Source organism: Papaver somniferum, chromosome 2, assembly GCF_003573695.1.
Source record: "Papaver somniferum cultivar HN1 chromosome 2, ASM357369v1, whole genome shotgun sequence".
Classification (NCBI taxonomy): domain Eukaryota; kingdom Viridiplantae; phylum Streptophyta; class Magnoliopsida; order Ranunculales; family Papaveraceae; genus Papaver; species Papaver somniferum.
In genome coordinates, this window is record NC_039359.1 from 210,692,617 (window position 1) to 210,711,397 (window position 18,781).

The 18,781-nt window shown below is 37.5% G+C and overlaps 1 protein-coding gene across 3 annotated transcripts; it reads left to right on the top strand.

Moving 5' to 3' along the window:
• Nucleotides 1–9,356: 9,356 nt before the first annotated feature.
• LOC113350407 (cytochrome P450 CYP82D47-like) lies at nt 9,357–13,542 on the top strand. Of its 3 annotated transcripts, none has more exons than XM_026594540.1 (3): nt 9,357–10,874; nt 10,965–11,430; nt 13,186–13,542. In XM_026594540.1, exons 1-3 carry the CDS (start codon nt 9,831–9,833, stop codon nt 13,413–13,415), a joined length of 1,740 nt encoding a protein of 579 aa, XP_026450325.1. In that variant the 5' UTR covers nt 9,357–9,830; the 3' UTR covers nt 13,416–13,542. The 3 variants fall into 3 exon arrangements, with proteins under 3 accessions (XP_026450325.1, XP_026450327.1, XP_026450326.1); XM_026594542.1 differs by lacking the exon at nt 13,186–13,542 and adding an exon at nt 11,503–11,832 and having other exon boundaries at nt 9,366–10,874; XM_026594541.1 differs by lacking the exon at nt 13,186–13,542 and having other exon boundaries at nt 9,371–10,874; nt 10,965–11,832.
• The last annotated feature ends 5,239 nt before the right edge of the window (nt 13,543–18,781 follow it).

Genomic DNA, 18,781 nt, shown 5'->3' on the forward strand with positions numbered 1-18,781 from the left:
TCATGTGTTCAAGATGTTTCACAGTATGGTGGAAAGAGAAACAGGTAGAGGTGCCTTCGTTCTGACAACGGGGGAGAGTACATTGGGCCACCTGAAGATTATTGCAAGAGCATTGGTATACGTCATGAAAAATCAGTACCGAAGATTCCACAACATAATGGTGTTGCAGAGCGGATGAACCGCACTATTCTTGAGAGAATTAGGTGCATGTTATCTCATTTAAAATTGCAGAAGCACTTTGGGGTGTACTTGATCAATCGATCACCTTCAAGAACGCTAGATGGAGAAGTAGCAGAGAAGGCTTGGAGAGACAAAGAACCTACGTATGATCACTTGAGAGTGTTTGGTTGTAGGGCATTTGTTCATATCCCAAGATCAGAGGTCAAAGCTTGATGACAAAGCGAAGCAGTGTGTGTTCCTAGGCTATGTAACAGAGAAGTTTGGTTATAGATTTTGGTATCCAGTTGACAGGAAAGGTTATCAGAAGTAGGGACGCAGTATTCCTTGAAGATCAAACTATTGAAGACTTTGAGAAGATCGAAAAGCCAAAGCTTCAAGAAGACATGTTCTTGGATCCAAATACAGTTGTTCCTTCTCTTGAACAACGTGATGATGATGTTGATTGTAATGGTCATGAAGAACAAGAACACAATCATGAAGATGAAGCTCATGAAGATGTTCCAGTGGGTGATGTTGAGCAAGAAGTGCAACAACAACAACCAGAAGATGAGTTGAGAAGATCCAGCATGACCGGATTACCTTCAACAAAGTATACACCATATGAGTATGTGATGCTCACATATGCAGGTGAACCGTATTCTTATGAAGAAGCTCTTATTGTTCCTGAAAGACAGAAGTGGTTGAAATCCATGAAAGAAGAGGCAAGCTCTTTGAATGAGAACGATACTTTTGAGTTGGTTGACAAGCCAAAGAACCAGAAAATTCTGAAGAACAAGTGGGTGTATAGAATCAAGACTGAAATTGGTTCTGATATGATGACAAAACCGCTACCTAAGTACAAGCATGTGCATTTCTGCAGCAGGGCAGGTTTGGTAGTGATGGGTACCTCGCCATAAGTCGTGAGGGGGATATTGTTGGGTTTCACTGCCTTATGGCCCAACAACAAGAGGTATCCCCTTAACCTTTTAAAGGATGAGATTAACAAGTGCCCAGTTAGGTTTGATGTTAAAAGAAGAAATCGGACATGAGAGTTCTTATCTTCTCTTGTCGTGAAAAAGAGAAAGAAAAGGGAGGTAGACAGGGAGAGAGTGAGTGGCAGAGAAAGAGTAGCCACCATTAGAGTTCATCTTTGGTGAGATTTGGAGTTAATCTTTGAAGAATAAGAATGGGTTCTTGTTGAGGATCCATTTAGTTGGTTGTGGTAAAGTTTGTTCCATCAATTTCACATCTCTTCAAAAGGGGGAAAAACCTAGGGTTTGATCAAATCCTAGAAGTAAGTATCTCAATCACTTGCTATTGTTCTTATCTTTGTGAATCTCATCTAGTATTTCTATTATTAGGTGAATGAATTGTTGATCCATCCTTTGGGATGAGTATAATTTAGGCAAATTGTTATCCAAGTGTTATACGCACCCTGAAGAAGAGTGTATCCCCAAATTGGGAGAATTGTGTGTAACCCATTGTTTGATTATAGTGGAAGATTTGCCCGATTGGAGGGGTTTTTCCACGTAATTGTCAGTGTTGTGTGATTGCTTCTTATATCGTCATAGTTGTATTATTTCCGCATTGTGTTTCATTGCTTGTGCGGTTTTCGTATTGCACATAGAGGCTCGGATTTTGCAAGTCTCCCCCAACACTTTCTTCATCTTTTGTTTCGGTATTTTGATTTTCTTCGGAGATGTTATTCGTAGAATTTAAATCACCTGGCGATTGTTCTTTTGTGTCTACTGAATGAGGAATCTCCTTCATGTTTCTAAAATGTGATGTCTTTTCCTTGTTTTCTCCAGAATGTAATTTTTTGGCCTTCTCAGTGATGCCTGGATTATTACACAACCATGCATGTTATTTCGAAGGAATTTAGATCACTGATTAATACTAATACACACTATTTTGTTGAGATATTGTGAAGCAAAATCTAAATTTTAATTACCTGAATCAAGTGACGCCACTTGCCGCGACATAGGTCTCGTTGTGGCTCTACCACATCACCAGATTTGAGTATTTTCATAACACAGATGATCTCCAAAAATCATCAATAATATACCCATTTTTGGGTCCAAACAGTTCTGTAAGAGTCATTCCTTCGAACAACGTTGTCCAATTTGCGGGCATTTCACATTGGATATCTAAAACACAAGATCATCAGAAATTTATGTATACAAAGAATAAACAAAACCTTCCACCAAATATATGTTATATTTTTGTGGAAAACACAAGATAATACGAAGTTAAAGAGAGTTATAAATACCATATTTTCTTGTTTGCTCTTTTTATTTTAGATTGATAACCGATAAGCTGTACTCGACGAACCACGATCCAGTGCCCAAAGGGGAAAGGCCTATTACAAATTGTGTTTCCATCCATGTCCCTTTAGGTAAAAGTTTTCCAGGAAACCCTTTTGGATCAATAGTCAACGCCCTTATATTACAAAAGGAAAACACAAATAAATCAATATGATTCCAAAGCATATATAATAATAAAAAAAAATCCTCATCCAAAAGCATATACTATAATAAAGAGGTAAGCAGATGATAGAATAGTAGTAGAAATGGAAACACTGAGTCATACCAGTTAACACCACATGCGGAGTAAACTTCAGACCAATGTGTTTCACCATTCAAACCTGAAAAGTTTTCAATCTTCCGTACGTAGTTATTGGAACTAACGAAAACCATATGACTCATTGATTGATTTGAAAAATATTAAGGAGATTAGCATATATATTATTGTATATATGGTAGTTAAGATATCTTGTATGTTAGGAAACTTATCAATTGAGTATTATATGCTCACCTTATTTGTAAGAGTCGTACATACCTATTTATACAGGGAGAACCTGTTCCTGTAAGTATGCTTTTGAGAATAAACAAAATCTTCATCTTCTTACCTTGTCATTTCATGGCATCTGAGCCAGGTTCGACTTAATCTAATTAAAATCAAATCACAAAAATGTGCTAAAAGATTAGCACCATGACTGGAAAGAATTTGAAAAAGAATCGGGTTCTCAAGGTGAACGGAAAGTCGATTCAACTTCATCATATTACTTACATCCTTCAGATCATCCTGGTATGTTGATCTCCCCGGTGAAGTTGAATGAAGATAATTATGAAGAATGGTCTCGATCGATGTTGAATGCCTTTCGAGCCAAAAGAAAAACATCCTTCTTGGATGGAAAACTTACTCAGCTTGATGAAAATGATGTGTATATTGAAGATTGGTGGAGTGTTAATTCTATGCTGATTGGATGGATTCTTACATCCATTGAACCAACACTTCGATCGTCTTTGACCTATTTTGGAACTGTCAAAGAATTATGGGATGATTTGAAACAACATTTTTCAATTGGGAATGGACCAAGATTGATGCAGTTACGTTCAGATTTAGCAAGACGTAGACAAGATGGACATATTGTACCAGTATATTATGGGCATTTGAAAGCTCTCTGGGAAGAAACCAATGATCATGTTAAACCACCTTTGTGCAGCTGTGGTAAGTGTACCAGTTCTCTTATCACTCAATGGAATAAGCAACGTGATGAAGAACGTATACATCAGTTTTTAATGGGTTTAGATGATGTTGTATATGGAACTGTTAGATCTCATATTATTGCTCAGGATCCTCTTCCAAACTTGAGTCGTGTATATGCTCTTGTTGTTCAAGAAGAAAGACATCAAACAATTACAAAAACACGTGATGTGCGTACTGATGTTGTCGGTTTTGCGGTACAAACTCAGAAAACCAACTTGCACACACTGTGGAAAGATAGGTCACGAGGTAGAAATTTTTTTTAAACTGAAAAGGTACCCGGAATGGTGGAATGAAGAGTATAGTATGGGATGAGGAAGAGGACGAGGACGCGGTCAACATGGAAAAAATATTGGTCATAGAAAGTCGTCTCCAACTACGCTAATGTTGCACTGACAAATACCAATTCTAGTGGAAGCTCTATTTCATCACAAGATCGTCTGGGTCTTGATAATACCCTTACTGATGCCCAATGGGAAGCAATTGTTAGAATTTTTAAAAACTCGAATATTGATGGTTCGAAGGAGAAGCTATTTGGTAAGTGGATACTTGATACAGGGGCCTCAAGACATATGATAGGGAGTAAAGAGTTTTTTCCTAAAACATATCAAATTGGTTTTTCTTCAATAAAACTTTCGAATGGTACATACTCAGTTTCTTCATGTGAAGGCACTGTGGTATTTGGAGATAACATGAGATTATATCATGTTATATACGTTCCTGATTCATTGCAACCTGATTTCGTTAGCATGTTTAATTAAAGATCTGAAATGATACAGGACCGTACTACGAGGACGGTGATTAGTATGGGTGAGGAACGATATGGGGTATATATATTCCACAATGGAGCGCAGATTATGGAAAATCGAGTTACCACCGGTGAAGATTATTATCTGTGGCATAGGCGTTTAGGTCGTCCTTCTAATAAGATTATTTCTTTGCTTCCTGGTATGAATTAAGTTGATTGTCAGAAGTCTCTTAAAGAACCATGTGATATTTATTTTAAAGCTAAACAAACTCGTGCTACTTTTTCTATTAGTGAGAATAAAGCTAATGATATCTTCAGTTTAATTCATTGTGATGTATGGGGTGCATATCGTACTTCGTCTTCTTGCGGTGCACATTATTTTCTTACTACAGTTGATGATTATTCACGGTGTGTTTGGGTTTATTTGATGGCACATAAACTGAGGTGGTGCAGATTTTTAAGAATTTTTGTGTTGTGGCTAAGACATAATTTGATAGATAAGTTAAGCATGTTTGCAGTGATAATGGTACTGAGTTTCGTCCACTAATCTCATTTTTTCTTGAACAAGGAATAGAATTTCAAACTTCATGTGTGGATACATCACAACAAAATGGAAGAGTGGAACGTAAACATCGTCATATCTTAAACGTGGCACGTGCTTTAAGATTTCAAGAAAATTTACCTCTTCGTTTTTGGGATGAGTGCATCCTAAGTGCCGCTTATCTTATTAATCGCACACCTAGTACCTTGCTTAACGGGAAAACTCCATATAAAATGTTGCATAAGAAATCTCCTATTTATACTTATATTAGAGTATTTGGTTGTTTATGCTATGCAAGCCTTGTTCCTCGTGATCGAAACAAGTTTAATTTACGAAGCCGGCGTTGTATATTTGTCGGTTATCCTTATGGTAAAAAAGGTTGGAGGTTGTTCGATTTAGAAACAAAACAATTTTTTGTTTCTCGTGATGTTGTGTTCTTTGAAAATAAGTTTCCTTTCACTGGTGATGTGTTGGATAACAGTAATGATTAATGCCATAGTGACTTGACTGAAGAGCCGGCAACTCCTAATGTACGGTCAGAACTATTTTCATCTGACACTGACAGTTCCATGGGGATTCCACAGAAGGTTAATGGACAGAACACGAATATATCAGGTGAACATTTATCTACAGTAACAGGTACAGGTCATCTATCGGCACCGGGGACACACAGACTAAATTGCAAACCGTGTCAGGAGGTGACAGACCTGTCCCAGGCGTACAGAACTTAGCAGGTGTGCAGAATGTAGCAGGGGTTGACTACACAGCAGGCAGAAAGTGGGGACAGACATCACAGCACTGTCAGACCACGGAGAATAGAGTATAGGGACAGACGACGTGACTCTCGATCAGTAGCAAGTTCACAGAACGTACCAGTCTGTGACAGAACATATTTATATTAGCAGTGAGCGTATTGATCAGTTTATCTCAGCAGGCGATGGTTCTGTCTCATCTGATGATGACAACGTTTTGTCAACAGTTGTTCCTTCTCCATCTGATCATGATAATATAAATAAATCGGTAATGTCGACAGATACTAATAGTGATACAGTGGTTTGAAGAAGTGTTCGTTCTCGGGTTCCTAATACTAGGTTGAAGGATTATGTATGTAATACGATCGAGAAGATAGATTCCAGCTCCTCCACTACTCACTCGTCAATGTTTTCAGGTACGCCTTATCCCATAATTAATTATGTCTCGTGTGATAATTTTTCTCCTAACCATACTCATTTTTTGGCAGCTATTACTACTCTTAAGGAACCAACAAGCTATGCCGAAGCAGTAAAACTTCCATGTTGGCGTGTTGCTATGTCTAAAGAAATTGGTGCTCTTGATAAAAATGGCACATTATTTATTACTGATCTTCCTCCAAGGAAAAAGGCCATTGGTTATAAATGAGATTACAAAATTAAATACAATTCTGATGGCAGTGTCGAAAGGTACAAAGCTCGTTTGGTTGTTCTCGGTAATAGACATGTTGAAGGAATTGATTACCATGAAACTTTTGCCCCCGTAGCCAAAATGGTGTCTGTTAGAACATTTTCGGCAGTTGCAGTTGCTCGAGATTGGGAATTACATCAAATGGATGTTCACAATGCCCTTCTTCATGGGGATCTTGATGAGGAACTATACTATCTATTTATACAATCTTATGTTGATTACTCTCTATTTACTCTATGACGAGGTGAGATCTCTATTAATGTGCTTGTTTATGTTGATGATTTGATTATTCCTGGGAATGATTCCGCTACTATTGCTACTTTTAAGGCATACTTAAGTCGGTGCTTTCATATGAAAGATTTAGGTCATCTCAAGTATTTTCTTGGCATTGAAATATCTCGTGGTACTGATGGTCTATTCTTATCTCAACGAAAATACGCTTTGGATATACTCTCTGAAACTGGACTTCTTGGAGCCAAACCAGCTTCCTCTCCTATTGATCAACATCATCGTTTGGCTCTAGATGACGGACCCGTGTATTTAGATCCATCTCAGTATTGCCGACTTATTGGACGTTTGATTTATTTGACCATTACACGTCTATAATTGTGTTATTCGGTGCTCGTATTGGCTCAATTCATGCAACCTCCTCGCGTTGCACATTGGGAAGCTGCTCTCCGAGTTCTTCGTTATCTTAAGAGTCATCCAGGTCAAGGGATTGTTCTTCGTAAGAACAGTGCTCTTCAACTTATTGCTTATTGTGACTCTGATTGGGCCTCCTGCCCCATTAGTCGTCGTTCTCTTACCGGTTACTTTTTTTTTTGGAGGCTCACCTATATCTTGGAAGACAAAGAAACAACATAATGTATCACGTTCTTCGGCCGAAGCTGAGTATCGTTCTATGGCTCATACTTGTATTGAGCTTACTTGGCTCAAGGCGTTGTTGAAAACTCTTGGTGTATCTCACTCTCAGTCGATGCGTCTTTACTGTGACAACCAATCTGCTCTTCATATTGTTGTCAATCCTGTTTTTCACGAGCGCACCAAACACATTGAAATTGATTGTCATTACGTACGTGATCAAATTCAATCAGGTTCTATTACCACTTCTCATGTTCGCACAACTGCTCAGCTTGCAGACATCTTCACCAAAGCACTTGGAGGTCCTCAATTTGAGCTTCTTCTTCGCAAGTTGGGCATTCATGATCTCCATGCTCCAACTTGAGGGGGAGTATTAAGGATATTCGCATATATATTATTGTATATATGGTAGTTAAGATATCTCGTATGTTAGAAAACTTATCAATTGAGTATTATATGCTCACCTTATTTGTAAGAGGCGTACAGACCTATTTAGACAGGGAGAACCTGTTCCTGTAAGTAAGCTTTTGAGAATAAACAAAATCTTCATCTTCTTACCTTGTCGTTTCAATAAGAGAAAAAGAAAAGAAATTTGATTCTTCCAATGAGGTACAAAAAAAAAAAAAAACGAACTTGTGTTATTTATATCAGCGATGATACGTACACCGAAGGTGTGTCCCGCGATTTGCACCGTGAAGAAATCCAAGGGTTGTTAGGGTAGCCCTGGGGGAGATTTGCAGGGGTGGGATAAAAGGTGGGGTCCACCATCTTTTTTTCTCTCACACCAAAATCACGGTGCACATCACGGTGCTCCTTTTCGATACACCAAACATTTTCGTATTTATATAGCAAAATTGCATCACGGAATCGGTTTCCAAATGCTTCACGCGCGGAATCGGTTACCAAAAACAGGATAAACAAAGTTTACCGATATTTTAGGGAAGCCTGTAGCTTTCTTACCAAACATGGGGCGCCCTCAAACAAGAAGATTCCTATTCATGCATTTGGCAACATGGTTAAGGTTTGTTATGACTTGGTCAAAGTCAATTGATCAAAATGGGGGATTTTAAGTCGAAGTAGAATTCTGGTGATTACGTGCTTTGAACATATAATGCTCTGAGTTGCATGCACTGTTACACTGTTTTTTTCAGGTTTTACAAATCGGTAATACCAAACTTGAGATTCAAGTTAATCCTAACATTCCATAATGGTGTGGAAAGTAAATAGATATCTTAGTTTAAATTTACCTGAGTAAATCTATGCCAGTGCTCCTCTATTGCTTTCTAGTGAATGACAACTCCTACACTAAGACACTAAGGGAGCAAAAAACTAAGAGCAAGGTTATGGGATATAGGGTTTTGACAAGAGTAGAGCTGCTACTGTGGGATAGAGAAGTAAAAGATGTATGGCTAATGATACACCGTGTAGAAGAAAAGGTTGACTTTGAAAATAATAAAGATTAAAAACTAATTGTGGGCCACAATTTTTTAATAATATAAAAATAAAGTTAAATGTGGACGTCGTACAAAATTGAAAGCAGAAACCTATTAAACGGCAAACAAAGAGCCGTAGTACATCTGCTTTCTCTAGGGGTGAATAAAGAGACGTGTAGGGAACAATTTCACTCTCTCGTATGAAACACGAAAATGATTACACAAAACGATGCAACGTGTGAGAGGGGATGAGGCCCACTTATACCTCATTTCTGTCCAAATGCAGAGAGGGTGACTTTTCTTGGGTCGGATTCTCTGGGTGCATACACTTCATTGTGTATGTAGCAAAGGAAAAGTGATTGAGTTTGAGGTGAAAAGGTTGCCCTCTACACGTAATAACCTTTTCATCTAGAAAGAAACTCTCAACGCCATGGTCCTTGCTGTAAGGGGGCATAACTCGGAAGCCGAGAAAGGATTTAAGGGCGTTATAGATAATTAGATTAATTAATTAATTAACAAGAAAAATTACAGGCGAGTAAAAATGAAGGCGCAGTTACCCACTTCACTCAAGAAAGTATCAAAGCTAAAGTAGGTCAAACCAAGCAGGCTACCCCGTGAGCTTTAACTCATTAGCAAAGAAAACAATTTCAAACTTCCTTTTGTGATTCTCTTTTTCTCGAATTCTCATTTTCCATCTGATCAGATCTTTTTGAAAAAATAAAACAATCAATATAACTTGATAACAATCTCTATTTTCACGCATCATGTCGGGCGTCAGACCCGAATATCTCCATGTGAACTCATGTTCGATAGTTTGATTTGCATACGCACTTACCAACGTATGAATTTGATTTACTTACCTACCCGACCACGTATATTAATTTTCTAAGCAGTTTCCCATCATCCATTCAATAATGGAGATTGCTACATATTCAGTCAAATCTTTGCTTGGTAGGTTAGTATCGTAATATATTATTATTATTATCATCATCAACATCATATATATAAGAAGTTGCATCTTTCTGTATCCGATTCTATCGATCTTCCTAAATAAATTAGGTTTCGCCCTGTCGAAACTATCATTGCTAGCTGCTAAATTTTGATGGATATGGCAGTCATTTATCAACACCTTTTGCATCCGTTTGTGAATATGGCTGGTTTTTTAGCTTTATTATCCTTCTTCTGTTGTATTTGGGTTTCTTTTATAAGGCCATGGAATGGGCGCAGAGTATCACCAGCATCGCCGCCTGATGTTGCAGGAGCGTGGCCTATAGTAGGCCATCTTCCCCAGCTAATAGGATCTACACCTCTATTCAAGATCCTTGCGGGTATGTCTGACAAGTACGGACCTATTTTCATGGTCAGATTTGGCATGTATCCGACACTAGTTGTCAGCAGTTGGGAGTTGTCGAAAGAATGCTTCACCACTAATGACAAGTTATTCGCTACTCGTCCACCTAGTGCTGCCGGGAAGTACCTCACCAAAGCCATGTTTGGATTTTCCATGTATGGTCCTTATTGGCGAGAGATCCGTAAGATCGCAACAGTCCATTTACTCTCTCTTAGGCGCCTCGAATTGCTTAAGCACGCCCGTTACTTAGAGATCGACAATTGCAAGAAAAGATTATATCAATGTTGGATGGAACAAAATAATCAGATAAAGCAGGATGGTACAACAACTATTTCAGTTAAGGTGGACATGAGCCAAGTGTTTGCGGAACTATCCTTGAATGTGGTGTTAAAGATGATTGTAGGAAAAACCCTTTTTACCAGGAACAACAAAAATAAAGAAGACTACACCAAAGAGGAAGAAGAGGGCCTAAAGCTTCATAAGAGTATCCTAAAATTCTTCGAGTTAGCAGGTGTATCAGTTGCATCTGATGCTCTTCCTTTCCTTGGGTGGCTAGATGTGGATGGGCAAACGAAACAAATGAAAAGAGTCTCCAAGGAGATGAACCTGATTGCTTCAAAGTGGCTTGAAGAGCATCAAGTGAAAAAAAGACTTCAGACTGCCCTATCCGGCGAAATAAAAAGTGGAAGTAATCATGATGACTTCATGGACGTGTTGATGTCAGTTCTCGATGAAGAAAAGGATGATCACTTCTTCGGTTACACTCGAGATACCGTCATTAAAGCAACATGTCTGGTATGTAACTAACTTCGCTATCCGTAATATGCTTATTTGTAAATACTTCATTACTTGTTGATTGAAAAAAAAAATCTTTGGATTTTACAGCAACTTATAGTAGCAGCATCAGATACTACATCAGTTGCATTGACGTGGGCACTCTCACTAGTACTCACCAACCCTAATGTCCTAAGAAAGGCTCAAGATGAGCTTGACAAAAAAGTTGGCAAGGAAAGAAACGTAGAAGGACACGATATAGATGATCTGATCTATCTCCAGGCAATCGTCAAGGAAACACTCCGATTGTACCCGCCTGGCCCACTCTCCGTACCCCACGAGGCTATGGAAGACTGTATTGTTGGTGGGTATAAAGTGAGAGCAGGCACACGCTTGTTGGTTAACCTGTGGAAACTGCAGCGTGACCCGCGAGTGTGGTCAAACCCGTCAGAGTTTAAGCCGGAGAGGTTTCTTCCCCACCAGAATGGTGGTTTTGGTAATGAAACAGCACACTTAGACTTCAGGGGTCAACATTTTGAGTACACACCCTTTGGATCCGGAAGAAGGGTATGCCCAGGTATAGACTTTTTCCTCCAGACTATTCACATGGCACTAGCTCGTATACTACATGCATTTGATTTTGACACAGATGGAGGACTAGTTATAAACTTGGAGGAAGGTCCAGGTCTTACGATGCCCAAGGTAACTCCACTTGAAGTTAACCTTACCCCACGTCTGCCTCTCACACTTTACTAGTAGGCTTAATAATAATTAGAGATGAGGGTGTGCCATCAATACTCGTGGAGTCCGGATTGATGGCAGAAGAAGAGGTAAAGAATAATTTCATTTTTTCGAAGTATTCACTGAATTGAAAAACAAGTGTAAGTGTGTTTCGCTGCCAGATTCATAAATAAGATTTGGGATGCTAGCCAATTGGAAAGTTATAGACCTTTTAATGGGAACTTTGTTGTGTTCATATATATTGTGTTCCAAATATCTTGACTCTTGAGTATGATCCACACAATAGTTGAGTTAGGAAAAATGGTCATACTGGTGGATGCTTTACCCGTTGATCATATGGTGATTTATGATACACAAAATTGGTTAAAAAGATCAAAATCAAAAAAATTTGGGTGAAAAAAACTTGTACATTTTGATACTGTTTAAATGGACAAAAATTAAAAAGATATTGTTCAAATGGACAAAAATATAAAAATAGCCAGGATGTAACCAGTTTCATCCTACCCATTTTCAAATATTTATTCTTATTTTTATTTTATATCAGGATGCATCCAGTTTCATCCTTGTTATTTTTTAAGTTTAAGTCGCGATGAATCCAATTTCATCCTTACTATTTTTTTTTGTCCATTTCACCCATACTAATTTTTACTCTTCCATTTGAACCATTTTTTAATTTTTTTTGGACAAATGACCCATTTTCCGTTTATGATATTTCTGCATCTCGACTGCTGACCATAACATTCCCTGAACCCCAAAAAAAAAATCAGGAATGTGTTGTAGGCCCATAGATGTGCGGCTCAACTAGGTAGTTACGGTTTTCCCATGGTTGTATATAAAGCATACTCTGATATGTAATATGGTTGCTGCCTATCAATAGACTCCCTCTTGCCGTCACCCATATTCTTAGTCTTCTCTCTGTTTTCCCCTCAAAAACGTTATCATGCACGAGCTCTTCATCGTGGAATTTTTCATTTTTTTTCCGATAATCATCTTTCAAATCCGATATCAAGAAATGGATGATTTCGATCAACGCCGAAATGAAATAAGCTAAGTTGGATCTCTATTTTCTCCTATATATATTTTTTTCCCTTCCCCTGTTTGTAATTTTGGCACATCAATACATTTGTGATTTTGGCATATCAATACAATTGTGACCTTGGGTGGCGGAAGTTGATTAGGTCGTATTGTTTATATCCTGATTTTCCATATAGATTTGGTCGTATTGTTTATACAAGCTATATGCATCTATATGTATGATCAATTTCAATTGGGTGTTGTTTACGTATTGATTTTGACTATACAAGCTATATGCATCTATGTGCATATGTATGATCAATTTCAACTGGGTGATTACCAGGGGTGGAGCCGAGGGTTGACTAATTCTGGTTCTAGCCCCCCTAAATCACCAAAATCATGAAACATCCTTAGTTTTATCATATAATTTATATTTAGTCCACCTGATCTATAAATTTAGTCCACAGTTAGTATGAAAATAAATTTTAGTCCCCCATTGTTAAAGTTTGGCTCTGCCACTGGCGATTACATGGTATAATATATTATATTTGTTTATTTTTTTGTTGTGATTGGTTAGAGGAAGAAGAGAATCTGTGGATCGAGAGAACTTGTTCGTCCGTGGAGAAGATGAGGAGGAAAATGGACCCAGTTGTCCAGTCTGCCACCCAACCCGCTCCGGGTCCGTCTGCCACCCAACCCGCTCCGGGTCCGTCTGCCACCCGTTCCAGGTCCGTCTTCCACCCTGTTCCGGGTCCGTCTGCAAATCTGATGCAGCTGTCCTATTCCAACTTAACCCGACATGTTTAGTGAGATTCTCTTGGCCTGTTGAGATAATGAATATTCTCAAATTATGCTAAATGTAGAAAAATTGAAAATGGAAAGAACCCCGAAGTAATGAGGGATAGACATACTGACTCATATAAAGCATGTGAAAAGGGACATATATATCATGAGACAAAGATGTATTTTTCCCCCTAGTAATGACACCAAAGTACAGGTATCAACTGAACATGGGATGAAGCTAAAATGTATCTGTAGCTCCCATCATAAATGAAAGAGTTGGAAATGCACCTGGTCATAGATGTTGGTATATACAATGTAATGTGTGTATCGTAATAGCAACCAATTTTCACATCAACTTTAATGGAAACAAGAACTTTGCCTTGCCAATTGACTATCTTATTCAGTTGAACTAGATCCAATGTTTGCACTTATGGAGTGAAACCATGAGACATAAATTCTCTAAAGCACTTGAGATATTTCTGGATGAAACGTAACATATATTCGCTCTAAAGTAATTGAATTGAATCCTACTTTTGTTACTTAATAAGGCCACACCACTTAATAAATCTCTCAAGACTCAATGTCTAATCTCTGTATGTACTAAGGGTTAATCACACTAAAAGGTGTTCATGCATGAACTATTACCTACCTTTTTGTAAACTTACAGTGAGAATGAAGTTTATTGCATCTATAAATTATTTCTAATGAATGAGGAATGAAGCATATTCATAGAAAATCAATGTGTCAATCTAGTAAATTGTTTATCACTGGAACTTGAATTACTGAATCCATATTAACCCCAACAATGAACTGATTGGGACGGATTGATTCATAAAGACTTTGACATAACCATAAGGCACATTGGTTGTGACACGATGTTCCGTTTTAAAAGTACTAACACGGGCATCACTTCATTTGAGTGTACAAGATAATGAACTAATAGAATGCGAAGTTACGACATCTATCACAATCAGTGATTTCTAAAGTTACTAGATTTGCACTGCCTCTCCCAATTATGCTTTAGAGTAAGAAAGCACGTCAGTCATCTTACAAACTCTTTTCTTTAGTAAAACACGATTGAGACCATCTTGTTTTTCTTAGATGCAAGTGGTAAATAACACATTTTTCAAAGAATAAAGTGTTATTAGTGAACATATATCCATGCAGAATGCGGACCATTCAAGTGATTTATGGCTCTGGTGGATGATTCGATGCATTCAATCAGTTATTGCTCACAACATATGATGCATTTAATTTTAGTAAAAATCCTAGCACATATTACACAATACAAAGTGTAAAGGCTCACCACCCTTGTTAATGCTAGAGAATTTACATCAAAAGGAATTGATGAATATTGCATGTTTAATAGGATCAATATAGAGCATCTTATACACAATGGTCTCGCTGAGGCTAGCATCAAAGGTTACAGATGGTGTCTGAGGAATAGGTTATGCGTACCAACCTACCTTTTATTGCTTTGGGGATATGCAATATTACATGCATCTTTACTTAATTCGTTTTAGAACCCAATATTAGTGAATTCTGCGTACCAGTTGGTAACTGGATTTAAGCCTGACATTCGTGTTCTTATGCATTTTGGTTGCACCATATATGTGCCATTAAGACTCCACATCGTACTATGATAGCTCTTCAAAATTGTTAAGTAGTTATGTTGGAAATAAGGTCCCAACAATTATCCGCATTTTAAAACTTTTGGCAGGAGATCTCTTACCGCTAGATAAGCGGGTTATCACTTTAATGAGACAGTCTTCCCATCGTTAGGGGGAGATAAGAAAAAGTATTTTCTAAGGGAACGACAGGAATTATCGTGGTGTGTTCCCACTGTGTCTCATATTGATTCTTGTACTCCACGAATGTAAATGTGAAGCGATAAAGAATATTCGATTTTCAGAATGTACACTGATGTTGCTAAAGTGATGAGATCACACATACCAGTTGCAAACCTACCTTCAAAGTTAAAAATCCTAAATACGGGATATACACCATAAACTAAGGTGTTGCAATTACACTCAGTGGAAGTGTGGTTGAGGCCGTGGCTCCATAAAGGAAGTTGGAGAGACCACTTGGTTCGATCAATCCTCACCTAGAAAGGAAGCAGATGAGTAAGGCACAACTTATTTATATCATCAGAAATCATCTCAAAATATTGTCTATGAATATGTCCATGAATCAAACTGGAGGACGGTCCGAAGTTTTAAATGATTCCAGAAAACAATGAAATCCTGACGGATTATGAGAATGCATATGAGTCAATGGAAGGATCATGCATGCACAATGATGATATAATCCATAAATAGTTTCTCCAGAAGTAGAGAACAATGAGATCGAACCATGCTTTATTTTAAAAACTTTCAAATAAATAGCATATTTGGCCTATACAATCCAGGTAGAACTTGGTTCTTTGACAAATATACAAGTATTTGTTGTGGTAGTGCTAACCAACCAAGTGGAAAGCCTATTGGACATACATGATTAATTTTTCACAAAGCATAATGAGAAGAAAGAAGTCTTAAAGGATAAAGACTCGCCTTGTGGCGCGAGGTTTCTCACAAAGCCCTGGAATTGTTCTCTTGTAATGAACTTCATAGTGTTCCGCTACTCAATTAGCTTGGTAATTTCAAAAGGACTTGAAATGCAACATATGTATGTGGTTGTTACGTATCTCTAAAAGAATCAAGAGATAAAAGATATTTACAAAAGTACTTGATAGCCTTTTGTTACCCAAATCAAGTGACTCTAAACCACAGGGTGTGTTTACAGTTGGATGGAACGCTCACTTATAGATAGAAGCAATCAGACGGATGTGGTATACCCGTCTAAGTGACTATTTGATTTGGAGGGGATAGACAAGTAAGTTATTTTCATTGCGTATTCACAAGAAAGTTCCTGATTTGGAATTGTAGCTATCTATGTCGATGGTACAGACATGATGGGTACTCTTGATGTAATAAGAGACCTTAAAGCTATTTGAAATCCGAATTTGAGATGAAAAATCTGGGGAAAGCTCGACCGCATACTGAGCTTGTGGTATATTATTCTACCAGTTTGCATTCGTCTAAAGATGCATCCTGATAGAACTCCCATGATTAGTCGAGGTTCAAATGTAAGTAAATGACCAATTCGTCTAAAAGAAGATGACGAAGATGTGTCAGGAGATGAGTTTCCCTTATCTTAGTACAATAGATGCATATACTTAGAATATACTCGATCAAATGTTACATCCTCAGTGAACTTGTTAGCTAGACATAGCTCAGCGCCAACGCTATGTCATTGGAATAGTATAATGAATGTAATCATATACTGACATGAGTTTTCTTTATCCCTGCAAAGAGACAAAAAAGAAATTCTAAAGGAACTGTAATCCAAAGGTTGTTGATTATGAAGGAACAATAATATCTTCTCCAAATAAAGTAATCATGGGATATATGGTAGACTATTTTCTAAGTCATTACCGATATTCAGTTTCGAAAAGTACATGACTAAAGGAACAATCTGGAACAACTCTGAAAGTAATCAGGGGGAGATGTTGACATCAGAGGGAGGATCCAAGGATATTATGTCGACATAATTTACTTCGAAATTGAAGTTGTGTTGTACCCTTTTCCCTTCGATCGAGAAGAGTTTTGTTACTCGACAAGGTTTTTAGCGAGACAATACTAAAAGCATCAAGTATGTTGAACGTTGAAGACATAAAGATCGCGTTGATATTATTGAAAATATCTGAATCAAGGAAATGAAACAAGATAGTCCGTTAAGCAACGTAACTTCCATAATCAACAACATGGTTCTATAAACATCCAAGTCACTAAAGTAAAGTGTGATAAACTCCTTTTGACTGCATTAGATTAATGAAAATTGTCTGACATCAGGGGGGGAATCTAATGGTGTGTTGAACTCTTTTCCTTCACCGAGGTTACTTTTTCCCGCAGGGTTTTGTTGCTCGCAAGGTTTTTAATGAGACAACAACAAACACCGGTAAGTAATTTCCCAACTAAGTCTATTATCTTTCCCACAAGGATTTTCTGCCTTAGGAGTTGTGAAGCAACTAATCAACTTCAACGGAACAAAGTGATCATCTGCAACAAATCACCTTTATTTGCATCTGTCACGTTGTACTCTTTTCCCTTCGTCAAGGTTTTATCCCACTGGCTTTTCCTTGTCAAAGTTTTAATGAGGCAACATATTCGAGTCCAACTATGTTCTAAGTTTGCTTAATATTAGACTCATCGATTTGTGAAGATCGTATTGCATGTGATGAACTACATGTAAAGGAAGAGACAACATGTGAAGAGTTGTACCAAGGTTTTATCCCATTGGATTTTTTCTTGTCAAAGTTTTAATGAGGCAATTGATTTCGGCACATGTCATCAAGGAGAGGACGACATTCGAAGCACTATTGTGAAGCACTTCGTATGAAGTTCTATTGGACCGCACAAGGGGAGTGTTGTAGGGCCTATGGACCATAGATGTGCGGACCAACTAGGTAGTTAGGGTTTTTCCATGGTTGTATATAAAGCATACTCTAATATGTAATATGGTTGCTGCCAATCAATAGAATACCTCTTGTCGTTTCCCATATTCTTAGTCTTCTCTCTGTTTTTCCCTCAAAGAGAATGAGATATTTTTATTTCAATAAACTATTTATCTCATTTTCAACATTGAAAAAGATATACAAACAAATAGAGAAAGCAAAATTCTTATTTATCTCATTTTTCAACATTGAAAATATATACAAACAAAATTGGGTATTTTTATTTTCCAAAATTCTTGACAGATCGTCATTTGGGACTCTCTAAAAACTTCCAGAAACAAACAAACATTAAAAGCAGGACCCTCTGTTTTCTCCAAAGGGGCGGGGCCCAGTTTTCTGTGTCTGCATGGTTTTCAATGATTTTTTTTGTATTTTTTAATTTTTTGGTCAATCGATATATTTTAATTCATTCAAATGAAAATATTGATTACGTGATCGCTTTTAAGAACAACAAAAACATCAACATACAAGATAAGTAAAATCCTAATACAACTAAAGATATCAATTACAAATATACCGTAAAGAGAAACAGCCATAGGTTGTAAAGATACCAAATTTACGATGGTTCAAATGAACAGTCTGTCCACAACCACTGTTTTATATTATAGTGTATTTTGGTTTTATTTGCCTAGTAAAGCTATATAACAGTATCTTTATATTTTTGTTCACGATAGGATAGGCTTAGAAGGCATATTTTAGAATCGCCTGCTTAATAAAGCTATATTGTTCAATATCCATCATGTTACCGATATAATTCAGTCGATTCAAAACTGATAGAGTAAGTATAAGGCCTTAACTAATTAAGTAATAGCTACAAACTACTACTAGTGTCAACTAA